The sequence below is a fragment of the Alligator sinensis genome, unplaced genomic scaffold (genome assembly GCF_000455745.1).
Source record: "Alligator sinensis unplaced genomic scaffold, ASM45574v1 scaffold224_1, whole genome shotgun sequence".
Classification (NCBI taxonomy): domain Eukaryota; kingdom Metazoa; phylum Chordata; order Crocodylia; family Alligatoridae; genus Alligator; species Alligator sinensis.
Window position 1 is genome coordinate 489074 of NW_005842899.1, and position 25372 is coordinate 514445.

Genomic DNA, 25372 nt, shown 5'->3' on the forward strand with positions numbered 1-25372 from the left:
GTCATGCATCTGTTGATGCACGATAAAGTGCCATTGGCTTTTCTGATGGTTTCGTCACACTGCCGACTCATGTTCATCTTGGAGTCCACTAGGACTTCAAGATCCCTTTCCACTTCCGTGCCACCCAGCAGGTCATTTCCTAGGCTGTAGGTGTGCTGGGCATTTTTCCTCCCTAGGTGCAGCACTTTGCATTTCTCCTTGTTGAACTGCATTCTGTTGTTTTCTGCCCACTTGTCCAACCTGTCCAGGTCTGCTTGCAGCTGTTCCCTGCCCTCCGGCGTGTCCACTTCTCCCCATAGCTTTGTGTCATCCGCAAACTTGGACAGAGTACACTTCACTCCCTCGTCCAAGTCGCTGATGAAGACATTAAAGAGTATCGGTCCAAGGACCGAGCCCTGCGGGACCCCACTGCCCACACCCTTCCAGGTCGAAACCAACCCATCCACCACGAAAACCGACCCATCCACCATTTCCTCACATGGCTTGCTGTGCAAGTCTCTGATCACATAGGCGGCTCTTCTCTGGACTCTCTCAAGCTTTACCATGTCCTTGTTGAAGTGTGGTGCCCAGAACTGGATGCAGTACTCCAGTTGTGGTCTCACCAACAACTAGTAAAGCAGAAGAATAACTTCCTTGGTTTTGCTGGAGATGCATCGATTGATGCATGCCAGAGTATTATTTGCCCTGCTGGGTACAGCGTTGCTCTGCCAGCTCATATTTATACTGTTGTCTATTATTACCCCTAGGTTCCTTTCAGTCATGGTGCTGGTCAGTTTGGTGCCGCTGAGCCTTTAGGTATGTTGGCAATTGTTTGTGCTCAGGTGGAGCACTTTACATTTCTCAATGTTGAACTTCATCTGGTTCCAACCTGCCCAACTTGCTAGCTTGTCTAGGTCTGCCTGTATCTGCAGCCTATTTTCAAGCATGACCATGCTCCCCCATAACTTGGTGTCGTCTGCAAACTTGGCCAATGAGCTCTTCACCCCAACATCCAAATCATTGATAAAGATGTTGAAGAGTACTGGACCAAACATGGACCCCTGTGGGACACTGCTGGCCACTTTATGCCAAGACGATACAGATCCATTTATTAGGACTCTCTGGGTCCTACCCCACAGCTAGCTTCCTACCCACTTCACTGTCGTGCAGTTAAGCCACAATCTTCCAATTTTCCCATGAGAACACTGTGGGATACCAGATCAAAGACCTTTTGGAAGTCAAGGTATACAATGTCAATCCCTCTCTCTGATTCAGGTGGTAAGTTACCTGGTTGTAGAAGGAGATGAGATTGGTAAGATAACACCTGACCACGACAAAGCCATGCTGGCTATCATTCAAAATCCTACCTTCTGCAAGCCTATTGCACATAGACTCTGGAATGAATTTTTCCAGGATTTTCCTTTCCCTTCCCTTGCAGCTTAGGATAGAAGTTAGGCTAATTGGCCTATAGTTACCCAAGTCATCTCTCCTCCCCTTCTTCAAGATGGGCACAAGCACAACACTGGTCCTTTTCCAGTCCTTAGGGACCTCTCTGGAGTGCCATGAGTTTTGGAAGAGTTTCGCCAGGGGTTCTGCAATGACTTCAGCCAGCTCTTTCAGCACTCTCAGATGAAGTTCATCTGGCCCTGCTGACTTATATATGTCTAATTTTTTTAACTGATCATACACCAGTTCAATGTCAATAGTAGGAAGGCGGTTATTCCCACTATGCCTATTCTGTGCCCTATCTGGCATGATTTTCCCCTTGGTCCAGTAAAATACCGAAGCAACGTAGTCATTCAGGACTTTAGTCTTCTCCCAAGTGTCAGTCACCAGCTATCCTGAGTTGTTGAGCAATGGCCCCACAGTCCCATTTGTATTCTTCCTGTTTCCTATGTACCTAAATTAGGACTTGTCCTTGATTCGTTTCTGATTTAAATTCAGTCACTGCCTTAGCCTTTCTAATCTGCTCCCTACAAGTATGGGCTGTTGTTGTATAGTCCTCTTTGGGGACTATCTTAAGCTTCCATTGTTTGTACGCCTCTTTCTTCTTTTTTAACATGACCATGATTTCCCTGTTTAGCCACGAGGAATTCCCAGCTTTCTCATATCTTTCCTCCGTGTGGGAATGGACTTCCTTTGTGCTTCAAGGATCATGTCTTTAACAACTCTTTGTGCGTTCCTTTTGCCTTTGGTCCCTGGTCCTGTAGCACTTCCCCTACTATTGTCTTGAACTTGTTGAAATTTGCATTTTTTAAGTCCAAAATGTCAATCTTACTATCTAATTTGCCTGCCTTGCGATGGACAGTGAACACAATGGTTCCATGGTCACTGTTACCCAGGTTACTCTCTATGTTCAAGTCGGTTACCAGATTGTCTCCTTTGGCCAAGACTAAGTTTAGAAGAGCATTACCTCTGGTTGGCCTGTGCACCTCTGGAGTCAGGAAGCACTCTTCGATGCAGGTCAGGAAGGAATGTGACCAATCCAACTTGGCCAAGTGTTCCTCCCAATAGATGTCTGGATAATTGAAGTCGCCCATGATGACCATGTCCCTTGCACTCATGGCCTCTGCCAGTTCTCAAAAGAATCCAGATCGAGCTCCTCCCCTTGGTTTGGTGGTCTGTAGTATACACCTACAATAAGGTCTCTCTCAGACCCCCCTCCCCCCACCCCCGCAGTTTGACCCAGAGGGTTTCAAGCCATTCTTCTTTCAAGCCAATGTAGGCCTCCAAGGAGGTGTACTGCTCCCTCACATCGAGAGCTACACCTCCACCTTTCTCCCCTACTTGGTCTCTTCTGTGCAGGGTGTAACCCTCTGTCGCTACATTCCAATCATGTGAGGAGTCCCACCAGGTCTCCGTAACCCCTACCAGATCATAATGCCCACTGGACAGCAGGAAGGCTAGCTCCTCCCACTTGTCCCCATGCACCTGAGTCTTCTATTGAGACCCTTGACTTCCTGTCACACTGAAGGAGAACTATTCCCTCAGCTCCTGCAAGAGTGGCTCTCCTAGTGTCCCCATCTACACAGCTTTCTTGTATGTTGGTTCCTTGGCATGCTACAGTTAGTATTTCCCAATCCCCCAGCATGACCAAGATGACAAACTTTGGTACCAAGTCAGTGATTCCTATGAATGTTCATCTTTCAAGGAGAGGAAAAGTAAAAGCACAGGAGCTGGAGTCTGCAGTAGAACACAAGAAAGATGGTTTCAAGCAGAGATTTACAAGATTGGATGCTTGGGGCAGAGAAAAAACTACTGTATCTCTCATGACTGTTATTCCCTCTAGGTTCTTCCATGGGATCTAGTTTAACTGAGTCTCAGGAGCAGTCTTTAGCCAGAAAAAAAGCTATTGGTTTTCCTGACACCCAGAGATGACTCTTATTAATTATTTTCTGTAACAAAAAGACTGTCTCTGCCTCAAATATCAAACTGGTCTCGATGGGACTTATATCCTGTGCCAGCAAAAGCAGACTCACTGATTGTATTAATCACTGTCTGTTCTCTTCTTGCCTTGGAATTCTGCTCACACCTGGTGCAATGTCTAATCTTAAAAATAATTAACCATTATAACCTTTCTTCTAAATATAGCTCAACAAAAGTTTCCCAAAAGAGCATTATACAAGCTTCAGTAGCTCGAGCTGGAACTGACCTCATATATCAAGCATTCAGAGCAATTTACCCCAGGTACTGGGAGTTTTATGCTGTTTCCCTTGCAAACCACCTATTTGATAACATTTGTCATGCTTCCTCTGTACAAGAACTTTCATGGTCTCTTGACTGGCGTCATCCTGGCTTCCTTAATGTTTCTGTGACTAATGCACCTTGAGATCTGCTGAGTCTGTTCTTTCAGTGGGTCTGCCTTCTTCATCTCAAGTCTCCGGGGCTTCAAGCCATTATGTGTTCAGGTTACGGATCTCTTTCAGTGCCTGCCCAGGGGGTTGGAATGCCAAGCCAGCTGAAGGTCAAAACTTAAACATCACCTATTAATGGCTCATGAAAGCATTTGTAATCCACAGTTTCTTAAAATGCACTAGTGTGCAAGTGCGCTAGATGTCAAATCCACAGCCCTTGGCATGAGCAGCTGGATGCAGGAGGTAGGGGTTGAGAACGGATCCTCTGCTCCACGGTATGGCACGGCTTTGTGGGACTGTTTTAACACAACAGTTCATGTAGTCTTCAATGGCCTCATTGTGCCAATATCCTGCCTATGCAGAAGCACAGACCTGATGATCCAAAAAATGTACTAGATCATTTGGCTCTACAAATTTCCTAACCTGACTGCTCCCTGTAGGACAATGCACAAGAATTTGGGAAGGTACAGAATTCTGTTATAAAAAGCTATACTGCAGCCCTTGGCAGCCCTCTGAATCTTACCCTTTCCTTTTGCATAGTGGAACTACACCACAGGGGTTTTTTTAGCTGAAAGAAAAGGCATAATTTACTCTGTTAACAGTACTTTTCAAGAGTCATATTCCATTATCCTTTGCCCAGAGAAGGAATTGTATTATCGACTAAATCTTCCACTGGTATGAACAGCTGTTATTCCATAAACTTACTAAAATCAATGGGGTTTCTTACAGGGTTAAGATGGTGTACTAGCTTAAGTACCTGACAAGGTCACAGCCATTATTCATGGAGTAAAATGATGTATATTTTATAAAATGGCCCAAGTAGCTTAATGCAACAATTTCCATTGGCGTGATCTTTAACCTTTATAAATACAGACCAAAACAGAAGTCTCTTTCATTGATTGAGAAGCTTCTCTCCTTTCCCCTCTGCCTGATCCCCCCTCCAAAAATTAATCTAAACAGAAAGTAATAATGGGAAGGATTTACTAGGAAAATGCATGGCACTTCTGTGATACTTGGAAACAAAAAACCTACTGTGAACAGAAAAGTGCTATTGATTATGGTAATGCAACAAACCTCAGCGCTTTGCCAGAGTGCATTCAGGTAGATTAAAGCTATTTAAATAGTATCCTCTGGAATACATCAAAAATCTGAGAAATATCTGCAGCTGTTTTTTAAATCACTATGTTTGTTACCAAGCCATTACTCAGATACTTGTAAAATAGTACACAGATAGATACTTGCTATAGTTTTGTTTGTTACACTGATGATAGCTTGAGTGCTTCTAGTGACTCAAGTAACAAGAAATAACTCAAACTAATCAAACTCTGAGACTGAAGGCCAAAGTACTTATCTATTCCCAACAAACAAGCACTGTGGAATGGGTAACCTATTATATAAGGCTCTCAAACACAGCATAGTGCTGGAAGTGTTTTTAAGCTGTAATACAAGTGACTGAAGTACCTCAGTAAATAAAAGAGGTAAATACCTTCAACCCAACCTATGGTAGCAGCTTCTGTGTTAGGAGAACTGGGTGGTGAATCATTCACTAAAAACAATTTGTTCAGTGAATGCTGCCTCTTATCCTATTTATGACTTGGACATGGAAAGATCCAGCCTTTCCACACTGTGTTCAATATCCAAAATTGTTTGATAGAACTTGTGAACAAATTCTTGTTTTGGACTGTGTAAGCTTTGTAATCAGTATATGTCAAATGACTTGGCCTCCGTTGTTCAAACAGTGCAATTGGTCCACTTCAGGCAGGGTTTGGCAATATTTCAGGAGCAGTGGGCCGAAATAACCCAGCTTAGTCCAAGGCGGGCCAGCCCTTCTAATCCAGCTGCCACTGCCACCACCACCGCTGCCTGGCCCTGCCCATATGCGCATGCCTGAACTGAGCACCTGGGGCCCTAGCTGGACCCAGGATGAGGTGTGTGGCTTTGTGGCCCTCAGAGGGGATGGAGAGGTACAGAGGCAGTTTGCATGGGGCAGGTGCTCAACCGCCCATGTTTATGAGGCCCTGTTGGGTGGGATGCTTGACAGAGGCCACAACCAGTTTGCACAGCAGTTCCGCATAAAGGTTAAGAACTGACCAACATTTTGGTGTCCTGGCACCTACACTGCAACCCTGTGGTTTTCACCAGCACGGGCAGCCTGGCAGAGCCCTGGCCCCACCTTGACCCCTCTTGGAACGACACCTTCCCAGAGGAGGGGCCCTCAGGTGTTCAGCACCCTGCCCCACCCACCTTCCCAGCTGCTACACCCACTATTGGTTTGGGGAGCCCTGGCCAGCAGCTGCCTTACCAGCTCTGCAGCACCCCCCCCCGCCACGAACAGCAGCCGGCCATCAGCAATGCCATCTCCTCCCAGGGTAGGGGGTGCCTCTGACTGGGCACTGTCTTGAGACTGAATTGATTCAATCTTAGCAGGTTAGTCTAACCTGGCCAGGCTGAATCACTTTGTAACTGTAAAAACATCCCAGACATGCAGGCACATGCCTGCAGTGGCTCAGGCTAGAAGCCAGGGAGTGACAGAGCAACCCTCCCTTCCCTTCCAGAGGGCTGAGCTAAGGGAGGTGTGGCCAGGCCCTGGCAGGATTAGAGAGGGGTTTCCTCCCCCCACACTCGATAACACAGCATTTATCAGCTCTGTTATCAGCATTTATCACCCCATTGAAAAACAAACATGCTTTCTCATTAGTTCCAATTGTTCTTAAACAGAGGGACATTACAAGCTGAGCTTTGATTAGCTCCAAAAAGCCCTAAGCAGACACTGCTCTCTGCCACAGCATGGGCCATAGCCAGCATGTGGTCTGCTAGCTAATGCTGAGGTGCTTAGCAGCGAGTGGGGAGGGGAGGGGGAAAACAGGAGAAAACCAGGCAGATGTTGCTGTGCCTGCAAGTCTCTGCCAGAGCTGCAGCCAGGGAGCAGAGGAGAGGGGCCAGCCTTGCTGTGGAGCAGAGAGGCAAGCCCAGAGAGCATGCCAGGATGCTGGGGGTGTCTGATTTAATTTAAAGCAGCAAGGGGTCTGGGACAGACATTGTATAAACCAGTTTGACCCAAATCAGTTAAGTCTGATACTACATTCAACCAGGTTTATCTCAAAATGGTTTCAGCCATTTTCAAACTGGTTTATGTACACTGAGCTTCTGTTCTGTTACAGGTTTAAACCAGTTTCTGATCACTTAAACTGGTTTATGTGTAATGTCTGTCCCTAGCCTCTGAGTTCTTAGCAACAGAAGAAATGCCCTATTATATTTCTGTAGTAAAAAAATTGTGTAAAAACTAAGAGCTGGAATTTTCTGGGAGGTGTCTTGAGTCTAAAAAGGTTGAGAATCTCTGAGCTAGCTATTTTCAGCCATTCATGAGATATATTTTTTATGATAGGAAGACCCAGTAAAGAATGATTTTTTTCAGTTATTATGAAGGGGAAAAAAACCTGAGTTCAAACTGTACATACTGTGGTTTTCTACATCTGAATTATAAAATTATACAGATAAATCCTTCATGTCCCATTTCTTTCTATAAAAATTCAGTGTTCACTCGATAAGAATTACATAATTATGATGGAGTAAAATAATCAAATATACTTCCTTCATACTCATCGCTAAAACATAAGATAATTCTGGAAAATGGAAGATGATAGTCTCTGTCTTATTGAGCCATGAAATACTGAAGAGTATCCAGTCCTTTGCAAGCATCATCTGGCTTGACAGGTGCTACAGAATGCATAAATCACTAGTTTTTAAGATGACTAATTATCAGGAGCAAATTCCATTGTGATTTAGTATATGCATACATTTGGAAATAACATATTACACTTTAAAAGACAGTGAATTAGCCAGAGTTTTTTGTGTATAAACAGAAACGGTGGCAGGGATTCAATATACCAACTGATTACACCCTGGTGATGTGTTAGACCACTGACTAATTAACCAGATTGGGCTATCTTTAAAGCCATGTTGAGTCTAGTGCACTTATACCTCCAGAAGTCCTATTTCTTGAAAGAATTCCACATGATGGCCTCAACAGTCTCTCCACACTTCCAGTACTCATGACCACTTTTAATGCTCACTTTAAGTATGAGAGAATTCAATGCAGCCACTGAGGCAAGCTAAGAAATCAATGATGCAAATCGCTCCACTAACTGAAATGGTCTTTATATCAGGTCCCAAATCATACTTATTTCTGACAGAAGACTCTTTGATATAGTCTTAGCAGCCATTTTCTATTCATACTTCATAATTTCTCATACTTACCAACTCCTTAAGTTTCCTTTATGTAGGACTGAATCTTCAGGGCCTTCCATAGTTTACAAACAGGTTTTCAATAATGTTTCAATGCTACCATTTCCCAAAGCATCTTTCTTAGACTGTAGCAACTCTGCAGTTGATCAGATGGTTAAAACCATTTTTGTGGAGTAGCTGTGATAGATGAAGGATGCTTCTGTCAATCTACTTTTTTTGTGTTGTGTCCCTATTTTTGAAAAGATAAGTAAAACTGCATTCATGACCAGTGGCCACAATCATTCTCCTCTAAAACAGAGTGGAACTGGAATTTTATTAGCAAATAAGAACAAAATTCCATAGGAGCAATGGCCACAGGAATTATGTTTGATTTCTACTTGCGCATTTTGGGAAGCAAAATGGGATAACTAGGGGGAGGGAACAGATGCTCTGGGATTGGAGTTTTAAAAAAGATGAACAAAGTAACAAAGTACTCCCTGTCTTAGCAAGAACACATAAGATAGCTACTTGCCAATGCATACATAGGGACGAAAGAGCTTTGCCTTGCTCACAGCCTTTAAGAAAGGACTGTACTTCAAAAATGTCAGACTGGAACTGATGGGGGAAAGGCAAATAAACAAAAAAGCCTTCCCAGAACTGCACATCCCAGGGATGCCACCCCCCCACTGCCGCTCCCAACACCTATGCAGCTGCCCCAGTTGGATGGCCCTACTATAAACTATGCAGAGACATCTGTGTTTGTATAAATGTGTCAAGAATTCGCTTTCCCAGAAAGGCTACTGCCTACCTTCCACATCCCACTCAGTACTGAAGTCCATTACTGCCCTATTATCTTCTTGCCCTAAGAGCAAGGTGATCCACTAGAGATTAACCGGCTCCTGAGAGGTATATACTTTTGTATGCAATAACCTACAATGCTAGAAACAGACTGGCAGAAAAAAACATTTTACAGAAGGGAAAGGGAGACTGTTAAGAGAGGCAATCAGGGGCATTACTAAGATCAATTAAGACAGAGGTCTGCAATGTTTTCTGGTGGTAGGCTGGAATGACCGAGCTCAGATCCAAGACAGGCCTGTGAGGACCCAGCTGCTTCTGCTGGTACTTGGTCCCTTCCACCTAGCTGTGGCATGGCATGGGGAAAGTACCCAACCACCTAGCCACAGCACAGCATAGGTAAGATTCCCCGTTGCCAAATGCTGCTGAAGCCCTTGCTCCACAGATCAGATCCAATGGCTCCATGGGGCATTTAAGCCCATGAGCCACAGGCTGCCAACTCCATACATAGAAGAAATATGACATTTAATACTTGGAAGGACACTGGACAGTCTATTTCATTTGGCTGCACCACACCTACATAAAGCACTTGTTCACGTATATTCGGGTATCTTCTTTCTAACTAGATGCAAGCAAATGACTATCACATCTAAGGGTTATCCACTTTGCTCTACATACTACATAACCTATTCAGAAAAAGATGCGTCTCACCCTGTCTAAGAAACTGAAGAACCACCTCATTAGAGTTCTATACAGGCCTGGGACAGGCCTATTTTGGCTTACAAACAGCAGCCCCAACCTCAAACAATGACTCTGAAGCAAAGGATTACCTAACTCCCATTCACATCAAGCCTCTATACCCTGCTACAGACCCAAATTCCAGCTGTATTCCTTCATCAACACTGCCTGCGTCTTCACTACACCAAGCAATACAAATTATAACATCCAGGTGAATTTATCTGCTTCTCCATGAAATGTCGTATCTGCCATCACCTGCTTACAATGCCCTCTCTACTGTCCATGAGCCAGATGGGACAATTCCTGCGTAAAAAGAATGAATTAACATAGATTTAATAAGAACACCACCATCATAGAAAAAGGTCATGGCAAAAGACTTGAACATCCCAGGACCTCCCATTACTGACCTCAGTGTAGCTACCCTTAAACAAAAAAACAAAATACACACACAAACAAAATCAAATTTTTCCATCCTGCCCCCACAGCACCTGCTACCCCGCACCCATCAGCTCAGGCTGATGATTTTTTAGCAAGTCAGAGCAGAACACTGAAGAATTTAAATTTTAGTTAGCCCAGAACAAAACTGTTAACTGGTAAAGAAGCAGAAACCTTACAAGATGTTTTATAGATGCTTACATGCAACTACCTCCCCCCTCCCACACATGCACAATGTACCTCCACAACTAGGCACCCATAAGGAAAGTAATATCATGAGCCCAGAAGGGATGAACACAAGTAAATATATATTTTGAACAAAACCTGGAACACAACAACTCGGCAAGGGAAGACAAGCTGATGGATTTACTTCAGCAAGGATTTGTATTGTTATTGATTGTGCATCCATTATGATGTAGCATCTGGATGCAGACAGAGGAAAAACAACACTATTGACAACACAGTCTATCCAGACAGTCAAACCACCCCCTAATTTCTCTCCCCTTTTCCCAATAACAATATTATAGTTGATTCAACATAGATTAAAAGACTTTCCAGAATATTAACTCTGCTTTTCAAGTGCAATGCCTACGGCTAATTTTTTTTTTGTACGCTGTGTAACTGAAGGAAGAATGAGCAGTTATGCATTAATTCATGTAAATTAGTGGGATAGTTTATGCAATACCAACAGTGTCAGAAAGCCCCAAAATATAATCTAGATTCTAAAAATGTTCAAAAGCAGAAAATTAAAAAACTCACTCTACATTTTACCCTGTGACTCAGGTTTTACAGTATGTATCTGGGTGTATAGTGGTTGTGCATTGAACTGCACATTAGTAAGACTATGGGTCAGATCTAGTTCTACCTCTGAGGTCCCTAGAATAGCAGCGATGTAAAAAAGGGTATGTCTAGACTGGGAACAACATGCCTCAGCTGAGACAGCCACAGACATACTGCCTACTTACTCCCATTTGCATGCTCCAAACCTGGGAATATGCCAGGGAGCCTGCTCCTGGTTTGTCCCTAGAGGCCACTCCCAAGCATGCTGGTGACCAAGGTATGCTCAGAAGCAGCACAGACAAACCCTAAGTGAGATCCAGTTCCACCAAACCCTTTATGCCAAAAGTGAATAGTTCTCCTTTCTTGCTCTTTGCTGTGATTCACTTGAGAAGTTGTGGATGAAGGCATATTACAGAAGTCATGATTTTCTCAGGGATTCAAGCAGGGTGGAGAAGCACTGTTTGTTGACATGGTGGGCATGTCTACACATGCATATTAATGTAATGCAATAAACTCCAGTGCTTACTGCACCAGAGTTTATTGCTCCTGGATGCCACGTTTACACGTGTGTCCAGGACCACAGCATGTTGAGCCAGGTCAGAGCAGCCCTGGCTGGCAGGGGACCCAGGGGGTCAGTCTGCCTGCCGGGGGCTGCTCCTCCCAGCTCAAATGCACTGTGAAGGGGCTGGCTGGGGCACAAGGGTGCTTCAGTGTGAAGCTAACTGGCAGGCAGCCCCTGCACTGAAGCACCCTTGTGCTCCAGCCAGCTGGGGCAGCGTCTACATGTGAGCTGCTGCAGTTTTTTACTCTGCAGTAGGTTAGTACTTGTATTTACAAGTACTAACCCACTGCAGAGCTAATTAGTTTACTCCACCCTAATAGGGGCGCATGTGTAGATGTGTGACGTTTCCTTCGGAGTTAATTAGTCTACTGTGCAGTAAATGTTTCGTGTAGATGCACCCTATGATGCTTAACAGGTGGAATAGGATGTGGTCCTTGGGCTACTTTGGTCCATTACTTAAACATATACAGTTGACTCTATCTGGAAAACATCTGAGGGAAACAACTCCAATAAGTCACTCAGTCTGGAAGTGTGTGTGAATGCATGTGTGCATGCATTCACCTGGGGAAGAAGAGGGATGGAGCTGGAAGCAATGGCAGCAGTTAGTCAAAGAGGATATAGGCTAGGGAATGGACGAAAGGAATAGACCACACAGGATGTTTACAGCTGGTGAAAATGACTGAAGAACAGTCAAACACCACTCCAATCTATAACAATCCACGCAGCCTCTCCCTTTAGAGTGAAATTGCTCTCTCCTGAATGCCAGCAAGGCTTAGAAGGGATCAAAATTCAGTTTAGAACGACAAGCTAGCTTCCACCTTAACTATGCAGAGGCTAACATCTCTCCTTAGTAGTTTTTAAATAAAAAAAATAGTCAAAAAAGGTTTAACACACAGGCTCAAGAAGCCTGAGCAAGTTCTCCAATTATTGGAGAAGTTTATGTTCCAAAGGGATTAAAAGCTCAGCTGTGGAAAAACAGGACATTCTGTGGCCATCTTCAGAGCCGTCAGGTCACATGGTAAAGGCGCTGCTTCCTTCTGCTTGTGAAAATTGGCTCTTTGCACCTCTTTCAAAGGGCAAATTATGCATCACACTAAAGACCATTAAAAGAAAAACCACACACAGTGGGGTCATATTGCAGTCTAAGATACACCCATGTAAATTTAGAGCAACCCTCTGACCTCAGTGGCCTTATTCTTGTGCAAGAGATCAGAATCTGGCTCATCATTACTTTCCTACCATTATTCCTCTGGGTAAACACGTGCTGCAGTTACCACAGGAGGGCTGCACAAACAGGAATGGGAAGCCTGTTGGAGCCTTTCCCTCTAATTTGCAATCTCTCTAATAAGATGTGCTTCAAAAGATGTGCACTATTAAAACACGTAACAGCCCCCAAACAAAAGTTCTGCTCTCTCAGCCACCATCTTACAAAAATAAGAATGCGTATTCATAATGCTGACAAAAGCCACTGTGCTGAGGAGTTTTGCTACATAATTTATTTTTTTCTAGTGTTACCCATATTTATGATGAAATGTTGTTTAAGTGACGGATATACTGCACTATTACTGCCAATTATTCTTACTGCACAATGCCCCATTAAAGCCAATGCAAGTATTCTATGCATTTCGATGAGATTCTGAGCAGTTAATATAATACATAGTAAAACCACAGTACCACACTTACAGAATGATATTCTTATCTCTTATGCAGCAGCCTCTGCCATATTAGCCCTATTTAACAGTATGTTTTGACTAAACCCATTAGAACATAAAGGGAAGAATTATCAGAATGATGAAATACTTCGAATGTGCAGGATGACCTTAAAATCATGCAGTGAGGACTCGCAATAACATCCTCCCTCCAGAAGGCAGACCTGAGGGAACATAAGTACTATAACAGGATAGTAGTTCCCCACAGCCTGCCACTGTTTAAGTGATGAAAAGAGCACAAGCACCTGCATTATACCTGGAAAACATGTGGTTACCTGCACAGACAATTAAATAAGGCAGGTGGGGGGGGACGGGACGGGACATCTTCTATTGGATCAACTGCATGGTTGGGATAGACTTAAGCAAGGTTTGGAGTATCGTAGTACTCTGAATACCTGAAAGCTTGTCACAATACAGTGCAATACCAGAAAGGTCATTTAAATCTATCCCAACTATGCAGTTGAGTCAATAAAAGATATCACCCACAAAAACTCTTTCCTCTCATCTATTTTCTGCACCATCATAGCTGCATCACTTCAACCATAGCAACACACACACACACACACACACACGTTTGGAGGAGGTAAGTGTCACCTGTGTGCTAACATGTTACTTTTTTAGCACACGGAACTATTTGTTTTTATGTGAATGCATAATTGGCAGATTTAATTTAGTTGTAGGTGCAAAATTGACAAATTAGCCCTAGTCAGTCAGCAATTACACAAGAAACATTTGCAAAAAACCTCATACATTTAAGAAGTCTTCTCATGTATTCAAGCCTTACTATTGTTAAGTTTCAGGTAACATATTCAAAGCAGTATTTAAACATGTGCAATGCTGCTGTGCTCGCTCCCCCATTCCATCATGTGCATAAATGCCCATTCCTACAAGCAGCAAGGCATTTGCAAATCAGAGTAATGCTGTGTTTAAATACCCAATGTGGGTGCATAAAGGCACTTTTTAAAGGCACTGCCGAGATTTCAGATAGATCTGAAAAATCTCATCTGTAATAAAATAAACCAACTGAGAATAAAATTTGACACTAGAGAAATATGGCCCAAATCAGAGGTATCAAACATACAGCCCAGAGAGCTATTTCACCCAGTCTACAGGATTCTCATAGAAGCTGAAAATTCAGGCATGGGTGTGAAGCCTATTGCCAAAATCTGGAGTCCAGAGCCCAGATGGGCTCCTTGAGAGAGAGAGGATTGGGAGGGGGACATGATTGGCAATGCTGTTAAGTGAACAACATTCAAACCTAGCATTTTTTCTGGTGTCAGAGAGCATTACAAGTGGGGTCCTGCACATTTTCACTGACTTATAGAAGGTACACCCATAAAATTTGCAGGGGATACCAAGCTGTTTGCAAACTGATTTCTTTATGAGTGCACAGAGATGCACAGGGAGGTTAGATCACCTCACAAATGGCCACTTGATCCAACTTAGTTCACCCAGGTGCAGACCTTGCACTTCGAGCTTTAGTTAGGTCAATCTAAGTGCGAACTGTACAGAAGTTCAAGACAGTTAGATTGGTCTAAAAATGGCTGAACCAATATAAGTTAAACCTGCCTCCGAGGTTATCTAACTTAGATTGGTTTTGCCATTTATCGACTGTTCTGGCTGTCCTGAACTTCTATAGAGTTTCCAGCACATGCCCGGGGCTGGGAAAGCCCAGCTGCTGGCCCCAGCCCCAGGGCTGCACTTTTATGACCCCCTCCCTGGCACCTCCCCCTCCACCCCTCCCATGGCACCTCCCTGGCTATTTTTAGCTCCCTGCCCCCTGCCACAATCCAGCGAGCTCCCCCCACCACACCTGCTAAACCCCCAAACCTCAACCCCATCCCACAAGCCACTCCTGGTGCCAGTTTTACCAGCATTCACTGGTACAGGAAGCTGAGGAAGTAAGTCATGGTGGGGGGAAAGGCAGGTGGGATGGGGGGCTAGTTTTCCAGACGGGGTATTTGTCTCAGGGTGGTAGAAGTTAGGGGGGCCAAAACAGACCCTGGTCCCTGGGGCTGGGACAGCCCTCACCACTCTCCCAAGCCTGCCTCCCCCCATGGACCCCATGATCCTCCCCATATCCCACTAAACTCCCCCAGACCCCACCAATGCCCCCATGGACCTTGCCTGCCCCCGTCCACCCTACAGATCCTGCCTATCCACTCCGCTCCCCAACCCCCCCAGAACCTCCTTGTTCCCCCAATCCTCCAAAGCCCTTTTCAAGTCTTCTACAAAGATCAAAGTTAAAATTCAAAATGATCTTGATACACTGGAGAAACAGTTTAAAAAACAGAAAGATGAAATTCAGTGAAGACAAGTGTGAAGTACAACATTTGTGAAGACAAAATTAAATGCACAAATAAAATGGAGAACAAATGCTAGCCAGCTGGATTGCAGAACGGGAGCTACGGATTGTTATAGATCACAAACTAAATAGAGTCAACACTAAGATGCTGCTGCAAATAACAAAAGGCTCATTCTTGGATGTATTAATAGGAGTGGCACATATATGACATAAGAGTTTATTATTTTCCCATCTCAAGGGCTGGGGTGGTGTGGGCACTATGGTGCACGGTTGATAACTCAGAGTTCACATGTTCAAGGCCACAACAGAAGTGCTCACAGCATGGCCTTGTTAGATTGCAACAAATCTGCAAATTCTGCTAAATACCTTGCCACAAGGACAGAAGAAGGGAAGGATTCTCTCTTGTCAGCACTGGTTAGGCCTCACTTGGACAACTGTGTCCTATTTGTGCATTTTCAGGATGTAGGAAAACTGAATTGTCGAGAGCAACAAATGTTATAAAAGTCTTAAAAACCACAAGTTTTGAGAAGATGAAGGAATTGAATTTACTTGCTCTAGAAAATAGGCTGAATTTATCTGTGGTTTGATCACATATTTGACAAAGTTATAAATCAATGGCTATTCACCCATTTCTGCTTTTAGCTGCCCACAAGCTGACATTAGCAATGCGGCGGAGCCTCACAAGGAACTACACCACCACCCTAGTCCAATTCCAGCTGTCACCCAACGTTCCAAGGCATTTTTTTTTTATTTGATCTACAATTATGAAAGTGAAAAGGGCCCAGTAATAACACACTGCATTTCAGTAGGAAAAAATTCAAAGACAACCTGCATGATAAATGTGGGGAAACACCAGAGTAAAGGCATGCATGAGTTATATAGTTAAAAGTTTGTGCTGCCAAAAAATTAAGCAAATGCCTCCATAAACCACTGCAGTAGTACAGGGTGTACAAAGCACTCTGATCATAAAGGGTGTATTAGTGAAAGACCCGACCCAAGAGGCCTGGGCTTTATGAAGAAGAAATAGTAAGTGGAATATACTGCCCTAGAATAAGTTACAATGAATGGAAACATGAATGTTCTGGCAGACAGGTAGCTAAACAGAATTCAGGGTTACAATGAATTACTCAGGGTCAGAAAAAAAATCCAATTAATTTCTCCTTACAGTTGATTACGCTGAAGTGAATTTTAACTAGTGGATTTAAAAGTTCAGTGAGGAACTCACACATGCCTCAGTAACGAATTTATAGCATTCCCGACAGTCTGAGTCAGGTTTCACTAAGCAATTCCTTCTGATGGTACTGACACAAAATTCTGCCCATCAAGGTATCATCACATCTCCATCTTATGCTTGACATCACATTTAGAGTTTCCACTTAAAGGTCATTCCCCTAATTAAACAGCTTTCAGGGCAGGGTGATGTTACAGACTGTAGCCATTAGCATACGAAGAGACGTTCTTTATATTTTGAAGAAAAGAAAAAAAAAATCAGTACTGAACTGAGGACTTGATCAAAAAGCCTACTGAAGTAAAAGAAAGTCTTTTAATTGACATCGGGGGGGTCTGGATCAGCCTGAAATGGTCATATGTTCCTAAAGAAGATCATACATAGATAGATGCTATCAGGATTCTGGAGAGTGTCTAGGGACCAGCCTATCATGCTCACACTAAAACTTGTCACACGGCAGTGTATTTCAGTGCTTTCAATTCAGCTTAAATAATAACAACAAGAAGAAGAATAAAAATCAAATGACTGAGTGCTGTTAACTTTGATGAAGATGTTGTCTTCTTATCAGTGAGAATTAAAAAAAATAATAGCTGTTTACCCTGCTGCTGGTTAGATTTCCTTACTTCGTGAGCCTACTTAACTGTCAAGGCATAAGCACTGACAGTCCTTTTCCTCATACCAGAAAAATCTAGATTAACAACAAACATGGACTCAATTGCTACCACTTGAATTTCAGCCAAACGCATTTTGCAACAAAACCTGATCTACCTGAGGCTTTCATCAGTGCCTCACAGCTAAACAAACAGGTCAGCATTTACAAATGTCAGATATAGTATTGGTGTCCACTTTAAAAACCAAAAAAACAAATTTGCTACTTGGCAATCCATTCTGATATTGTGAAATGTATTACCAAGTAATTGGAATGACAGTAGCCTATAAAACCCAGAGAAATCCACCTGCACTGTGCTTGAACTGACTGAGAAATTTTCTGTCTCATACACTGCGGATGGCCAATATTAAGATAGGCTTTGATATAACCTTTGTTATGTGGATGGACAACTACCTGACAAACCAGTTAACTCAGGCAGGAGAACAGAATACAGGAAGGACCCTTATGCATAGCAGCATGGTACAGTGAATAGGACCATGGACTAGAACCTGAGTTCTCAGTCACTGAATTGCTGTGGGACCTTCATGCCTTTGTTTCCCCTTTGACTCCACATTATTAATTGTGATTGTAAACTCTGTGGGACAGAAACAATCTCTCTGTGTTTGTACAGCACCTAGCACAATGAGACCCTAATGTTACCTAGGGTTCTGAGACGGCTACAGTACAAACAATAATAAGCATATCTGGCTAAGAATGCTTGCTGCCAGCAAAGCTATGTAAGTTGGTGCATGCACGTGTATATCAACACACCTCAGCCAACAGGGCTGACAACAGATCTTTGTCATTCAAGGGACTAGGTGTGACCTAGGCAGACAAAAGACTCCCAATGCTGGCAGAGCTATATCCACACTAGGGACCCAGCTGCTGTAGCACTACCACCATAAATAAAACATCATGGCGAGGGGTGGAGCCAGAGGGGGTACTCCCCACCTTTGATCCCTGGTCCACCCAAAATTTAAAACAGTGTAAGTGGTAAAACCATTTCCATTCAGGAGGCAGTGAGTAAGTCAAGTGACTGCATGGCTCATCATAATCTTCCTCAAGGGCGGGCAAAATACGGTCCGTGGGCTGAATCCAGTCTGCCAGGTCATTCTATCTGGCCCGCAGGGCCCCTGAAAAATTTAGAAAATTAATATTTATTTGCCCCTGGCTTTCTGTCAAAGAGAACAAGGCACCAGGGGCAGTAGGAGCCAGAGGGAGCTGGCAGCAAGACCCAGCTACAACAGCAGCATGTCCCACCTGGCCCTGCCCCCACCCCCAGCCTGCAGCCAGAAGCCCATGCCTAACAGAGGCTTCTGGCCTGGGCCCCGGGGGCTGGTCCTGCCTCCCTCTGCCTGAGAGCAAAATTCAGATTGCGGGGGGTGATCGTCTCAGTCCTCTGGGCCAGTCCAGGCCAACTCCTGCTGAGTCCTATAGTCGTGGCCATGCAGCTGGGAACCACATGGTGCTGGAGCGCCATGACAGCAGGCAGGAGAGTGGGGAAAGCAGTGGCAGGTGGGGGGGCAAGCAGGCGTATGGGAATGCAGCAACAGCTGGGCGGGAGTATGGGGCCAGGAGCGGGAGGGAGGTGTGTGTGTCTGTGTGTGTGTGTGTGCACGCAAGGGACAGAGTATGTGTGCGTGTGTGTTCATAGGGTCAGTCCCACATGCAGCCCCTGTTGCCCTGTGGGGTCAGGCCAACTCTCAGGGTCTCAATATTGCACTGTTAGACAGGAGGGTGTGACACAATTGCACATATACAAACACACAAATCAATTAGGTGCATACATACACACACACTACCAACTCAGGCACATACACATCCAAACTAGCCTAGGCACATGCATACCTATCACCAATTCAAGCACATACACTATACACCCCAAAAGTTAGACAAAAATCAATTGTCCATACCCGCACACTCAGTACACATACACAGATCACTAATTTGTATATCATGCACAATGACATACATACACACACTCACCAGTTCTCACATACAACCCACCTACACATAGGTAAGTTCCTAACTTGGATGGTACGGTATGTATGTGTGTGCTTGGGGTACCTGGGATACTTGGGGGAAGGTTAAGGTGAGAGAGAGAGAGTTAAAGTGTAGGGAGTGAAAGTTGCCAGAACTGGGATTAGAACCAGTAGACTACAGAGAATCTGGCTGAGGAACTGAGGCTTGGGGTTACTTAAGGTAGATTGGGGCTGGAAACTGAGGCAGACACCTGAGATATTGGTGGGGTGGGGCGGGATGGGACAGATAAGTGGTGCCAAGGGGGACACAGCCAGGAAAGAGAGAGAGAGAGGCAGAAACACATACACAAGCACTCACAATGGCAGCAGGAGAAACAGGCTCAATGGAAGAACTTCTTCACAGTTAGAGTGGCCAAGGTCTGGAACGGGCTCCCAAGGGAGGTGGTGCTCTCCCCTACCCTGGGGGTCTTCAAGAGGAGGTTGGATATGCATCTAGCTGGGGTCATCTAGACCCAGCACTCTCTCCTGCCTATGCAGGGGGTCGGACTCGATGATCTATTGAGGTCCCTTCCGACCCTAACATCTATGAATCTATGAATCTATGGAAGGGCTGGAGTCCAGGTAGGGAAGAGAAGCAGAGTCCAAGTCCTTGGTTGAAGAGAGGGTGCGGGTGATAGCTACCTATTCAGGCTGGAAAGGGGTCCTTGTCCAGCAGGTGTTGTCCAGAGGGGGGTCACCAGCAGGGCCTCTGGGTGGATAAGTGGTGTGGCATGGTGCTGATCCAGATGAAGAGGATGTCCCAAGGAGTCAGTTTTCACTACCCCTTTTCATGGGGCAGACTACCGCTGATCTCCTATGGGGAGGGCCTGTCCAGACAATGTCAGTCCTGTTCCAGAGGGCTCCAGGTGTTCTTACTGAGCATGAGCAGCCTTGGCACAATGGTGGGTTGCCTCATCTTTTGTTTCTTGAATGCTGAGGGTGGTTCCAAGGGCTGGGTTGTTGGTCCAGGTACTGGTGTTTGGTCATTCAGAGGGAGCTATTTTTAGACCTACTGCCATTGCCTCTCAAGCACCCTCATTTATCCCCATTCATTCAGGAACCAAGTTACATAGCAGGGATATGTATGAGTCATGGGTTACACAACCGGGCCTGGGGACAAGATGGAGACTTGACAAACAAAATGGAAACTTGACATGACTTATGCTAACTTACATATGTAGGCCTAAATCATATAGTACTAGTAAAACAGTAATATAGAACAGTAAAAATCCATATAAACATAATAATTATACAATATAAAGAAGGAGAAAAAACAAAACAACTGCAACTTGCTACCAAAATAAAATGCTGAAGCTTATCCTATGTCTTAGTCTTAGCTCACTTATACTTATCTATAGGGAATAGAGAGGGAGAAAAAAAAGTCAGAAATGGTTGGGGAAGGGGAGAGAATGCATTTTAAAGGAAAAAAAAAAGAAAAACGGGGGTGTGACAGGTTGCCCTCCCCAGCGCCATCTTCCGGATCATCTGCGCCTTACACGGGGCACCCTTGGAGCCCTCTTGGACCTCTGCTGTCCCACTCTATTCTCGTCTGCCACGTCTTGATGTTATTAGTATGCGAGAGGGAACTACCGATCTTATTGGTATGTTGGGGGTCTCTCCTATAAGGTTCTGACCCCATACCTAAGCCTCATGGGCTATGCGTGGCTCCTACCACCCCAATACCACGCCCCAAGCCTCGCAGATAGAATAGACGTTGTTCAGTCTCTCTCTGTCTCCCTCCTTCCACGCCCTCTCTCAGGGCCTTCTCTGTAATGCCGCCCTTCTCTCGGGCCTTCCCTGTAATGCCGCCCGGTCTCAGGGCCTTCTCTGTAAAGCCGCCCTCCTCTGGGGCTTTTCTACCATGCCGCCCTCTCTCAGGGCTCTTCTACCATGCCGCCCTCTCTCAGGGCTCCTCAGTAATGCTGCCCCGCTTCTCTGAGGCTCACCACACTGCTGCCCCCTCCTCCGGGGCTCACCACGCCCGCACTGGGGCTTCTCCACAATGCTCCCTTCTCTGGGGCTTCTCAGCTGCCCCTCTCTGGGGCTCACCGCACTGCGCCCTCACCAGCACTGGGGTCCCCACACTAGTGTGAGTCCCCTATGAGGCCTCCTCCATCCCCTGATAGCCTCACCCAAACCTCTGGTTACAAACAGCATAACAAAACACAAGCCCCTAGGCTATAACATAACTTAAAGCCGCCCGGCTTATAGCCGTCATCCTTTACCCGGCTTGGGCTGTACCTGTGGTTCTCGCATAATTGCTCGGGGAGCTCCTTCCTCTCTGGCTGCTGGCAGAGAACTGCCGCCTGGCCTCCTGCCTGTGGTTTATATAGGAGCCAGGCCCTGCCCCCTCTTGTCAGCTAGCCAGGCCAGGCAGGTGTGGATCATTAGCTCCCTCTAGTTGCCTCAGCAACTGGCACCTGAGGAGTCTTCCCAGCTTTCTCAGTAGCAGGCACCACAGTGCCCTGCTACAGGGGGGTTTTGCTACAACCCCACCATACACATGCACCCATACTCCCCCTCGCATTGCCATACACGCAGACCTCCAAACCCCCTCACACACCTTAGCCACCCTCCCCCACACATTCTCCCACAAATCCCATACCTACCCACACCCCACATATCCACACACACACACCCACATGCTCCCTCACCCACACCCATTGACCAAACCTCCCACAGACACACCCACACTCTCCTCCATACTCCACATACTCACAGCCCCCCAACAAACCTATACCCACCCCCCATTTTCCCATCCCCCCCACTAATATACAAGAGTAAGACTTAATTTTAAGCTATTATATAATCACCTCTATGTACAGTACACAAACATATGTAAATCAGGACAAAATAGTTTTTGAAATCAAATTAATTTATGTTGTAGTAGAAGTTTGATTTTTAGAATATAATTTGGTATATTTCTTGTTCTAAAATGGCAAAACCCTTTGCTGAAAGGAGTACTTCTGGGAGGGACTTCAAGTGGAGGGACTTCTGTTGGCAAAGGTCAGGGTTTAGGGGACAGTACTTCTGGCCTCAAAATGGTCATCAGGGGGTGGAGCAGCAGTCAAGGGGAGGCGCTACCTATGTGGCCCTCGACAGCTTGCCAAAACTCACTAAGCAGACCTCAAGCTGAAATAACTGCCCACCCATGATCTACCTTGATTCCTTCTAAATTCTTCATCCATAGGTGAGGATGATGCCCTTCTTTTTTAATGGTCCTGATGTTCCACTAATCAAGCTATTCTTTCTTTCTTTTGCAATTCTGCTGTTAGCTGCTCCTGGTAAATGCAGCTCTTATTTCACAGCCCTACAGACTGCTTTTAACTCATTTAAAAAAAGTCACAGTGTTGGCCATGACTGGAAATGTCTTTTTTTTCTACATTCTGCCTTTCAAAAACAAGGTGCATGTTTTACTTGGAGAGTAGGGTATGCAAGAAAATATGGTATTCAATCAATCAGGCATAAGAAAACGATCAATAATAACGCATCTCATAAAGGAAGTGTCCCCAGTGTGCTGATTCAGAATTTAATGAGGTCCTGTTTTATTTACCATGCTTATTCATGACCTGGAAGAGGGAATAAACAGCATGTACATGAAAGTCACAAAAGAGGTTATTTTACAGAAGCAAATGAGAGGAGAAGAGCAATAGAAGAGCAATACATAAAAACTGGATAAAGCTGGATGTGAAGAGAGCAAAACAAGATTAGAACTTGAAAAATGCAAGCTGAGAAAAAATGATCAGAAGCTGAAATATTTAGCTAGAGTTATTTCCTTGAATTTTAATGAGAACTGGTCTTATTATGCTCTTACTAAATTGTTCAATTCCCAAGCACTCTGATAGGGTTAGGGGCACTTTGTAAATAAAATTATAATGATTATAGATACTCAATGGGAGGAAGAAACTAGGAAAGCAATAACATGAAATGACACCTAAGGGGCAAAGTGGACAGCAAATTAGATGCGAGCATGAAACAAGATATAGGAGCTGGGAAACGCAGCATGGTATTGAGCTGCATGTTCCAAAGCATTATTCCACAGACTCAGGAGTTGCTATGCATCAAAGGTCCTGCTCCTGCAGGGCACTTTAGCATATACTTAAGTTTAAGCACCAGCACAACCCCACTGAGGAATCATGGGCTTACAGTTAAGTACAGTTAAAGGACTGATGAACTCATCGCTTATCTGGCCTTCTGTAATTCTGCTTAGAATACAGGGCTCTGGAATGTGTGCGCACAAGATCAGAATCTAGCCCATGTAAGACACTTGCTGATGCAGCTGGCCTGATGCCTACATATTCACATTATGCTGTAGGAGTGTTACAGAAGGAGAGGAATCAGAACCAATATTGACAAAGCAGGTGATGCTGAGCAGTTCTGTCAGAAAGCTGATAAAGCTTTTAGCTGGTTCTCCTGTGCCACCTGCTGCTGTTATAATCCCAGTTCCCCTTTCAAAGGAAGGTAGAAATTAGACAGACATTGAAACCAGGATTGAAAGCAGAACTCCTGTCATAGCCTGAAACCTCTGGGTTAGTTTTGGAGGTCTGACACCGGGATATACAAATAAGCAAAATGATTCTTGGATTATATGCAAGTGGCAACAAGAGATCTGACAACTGCTGGAAGAAGAGAAGTGTTTCTCATTAAGAATATGGAAATCACACAATATGAAGTTTGCATGTTATCAGTTTGGAAGAGTTTCCAGCCAGAAGCTTTTCAGACAAGAAAAACCAAAGAACATTAGAGGCACCATTTTTTAAAAGGCTACTAGTCTATCTAGTTCAGAATCCTGGCTCTGAAAATGAGCCATATAAAATGTTACAGAGAACAACACACAGAATACCCCCCTACTCCTGCATGCCTGTACCACAGAGTAAGGCATTTGTGTTCTTCCTGACACAGAGGATGCTAGGTGCTGAGGCTTAAACTTCTACCACTTATTGTAACTCAAGAGACACATTGATATGACTGCATTAATGTTTTCCTGTCTACTAAACTGTCTGCCACAATAATATCCTGAGGCAAAGTATTTCACAGATTCTCATTACACAGAAGGTACATTAAATTTCACCTTTACATTTGAATGAGTGCTCTCCTATTCCAGTATTTTAGAAAAGCATAAATCTGCAACTATTTATTTGACTTCTGATCCAAAGAACACAGAGGTCACCTGAACAGCCCGCCATAACTTCAACAAGCATTGGATTATGCTCAGGGTAAATTAAGCCTCCTGTTCTGCTTTGAGGTAATTCTTCTGTGTGTAGAATGCCTGCACTCTATCTAGGTACCATGTATGTCCTAGTATTAGCACTTTGTACGTGGGTGCATTTCACCTTTGGAGAATGACCAGATAACAGACAGTTATAAATCTTTGCTAAAGGTGCACTGATACATTGGTCTGATATCAGATCAGCATCAACATACAGGAAATTTAATATATCGGAAATCAACCATATCAGGCCGATAATTTGGCTGATTAAATGGCCTGTGCATGCACACAGCTGCAGCGCAGCACAGGTGGTGAGAGGCACAGCCCAGCAACTGATAAGTCTGGTGTGGTAGAAGGGGACGATAGAGGGAACAGGCAAGGGGGTGGGGCAGATCATGGCCCCCGGGGGGAGAGACGTGGGCTGGAGCAGGGACTGCCCAGCCAGGGTAGGGCGGGCACGGGACGGAGTGGCAGCTCGTCCAGGGGGCACGGGGAGGGGGTAGGGGACAGCTCCCGTAGCTGGGTGCCACTCGATCGGGAGCTGCTGGTCCCATGGTTTGTCTGGTGGCTCCCACTGCTCATCATGGAGGGCATGTGGGGAGGGGAGGGTGTGCCCCCGGATCTGAGCGGGGCGGGCTGGGCCAGAGTTGCGCCAAGCTCTTCCTGGCGGGGCAGAGCTGTGCTGGGAAGGGGTTATGGCAAATTTGTGGTGGCAGCCCTCTCCATACCTCCTTCCCAGTACAGCTCCACCCTGCCGGGAAGAGCTTGGCACATCCCCGGCTCCAGCCCACCCCGCACAGATCCGGGGGCACACGTCTGCTTCCATGCCCTCCCAGATCAGTGGTGAGAGTTGCTGGAAGAGCCAACAGAAGAGCAGCTCCCAC

General features: G+C 45.0%; 1 protein-coding gene across 6 annotated transcripts in view; it reads right to left on the reverse strand.

Annotated features, from left to right (window-relative positions):
* TSPAN11 (tetraspanin 11) overlaps window positions 1-25372 on the reverse strand; it is a 281179-nt gene that overhangs the window by 199138 nt on the left and 56669 nt on the right. Inside the window, exon 1 of one of the 6 annotated variants that reach the window (XM_025192156.1) lies at window positions 1455-1557. The exons of the other annotated variants lie outside the window; for them this stretch is intronic. Within the exon in view, the coding sequence (XP_025047941.1) occupies window positions 1455-1463 (9 nt within the window). The 5' untranslated portion in view covers window positions 1464-1557. Of the gene's footprint in view, window positions 1-1454; window positions 1558-25372 lie in introns of those variants that run through there. 6 annotated transcript variants of the gene reach the window in all.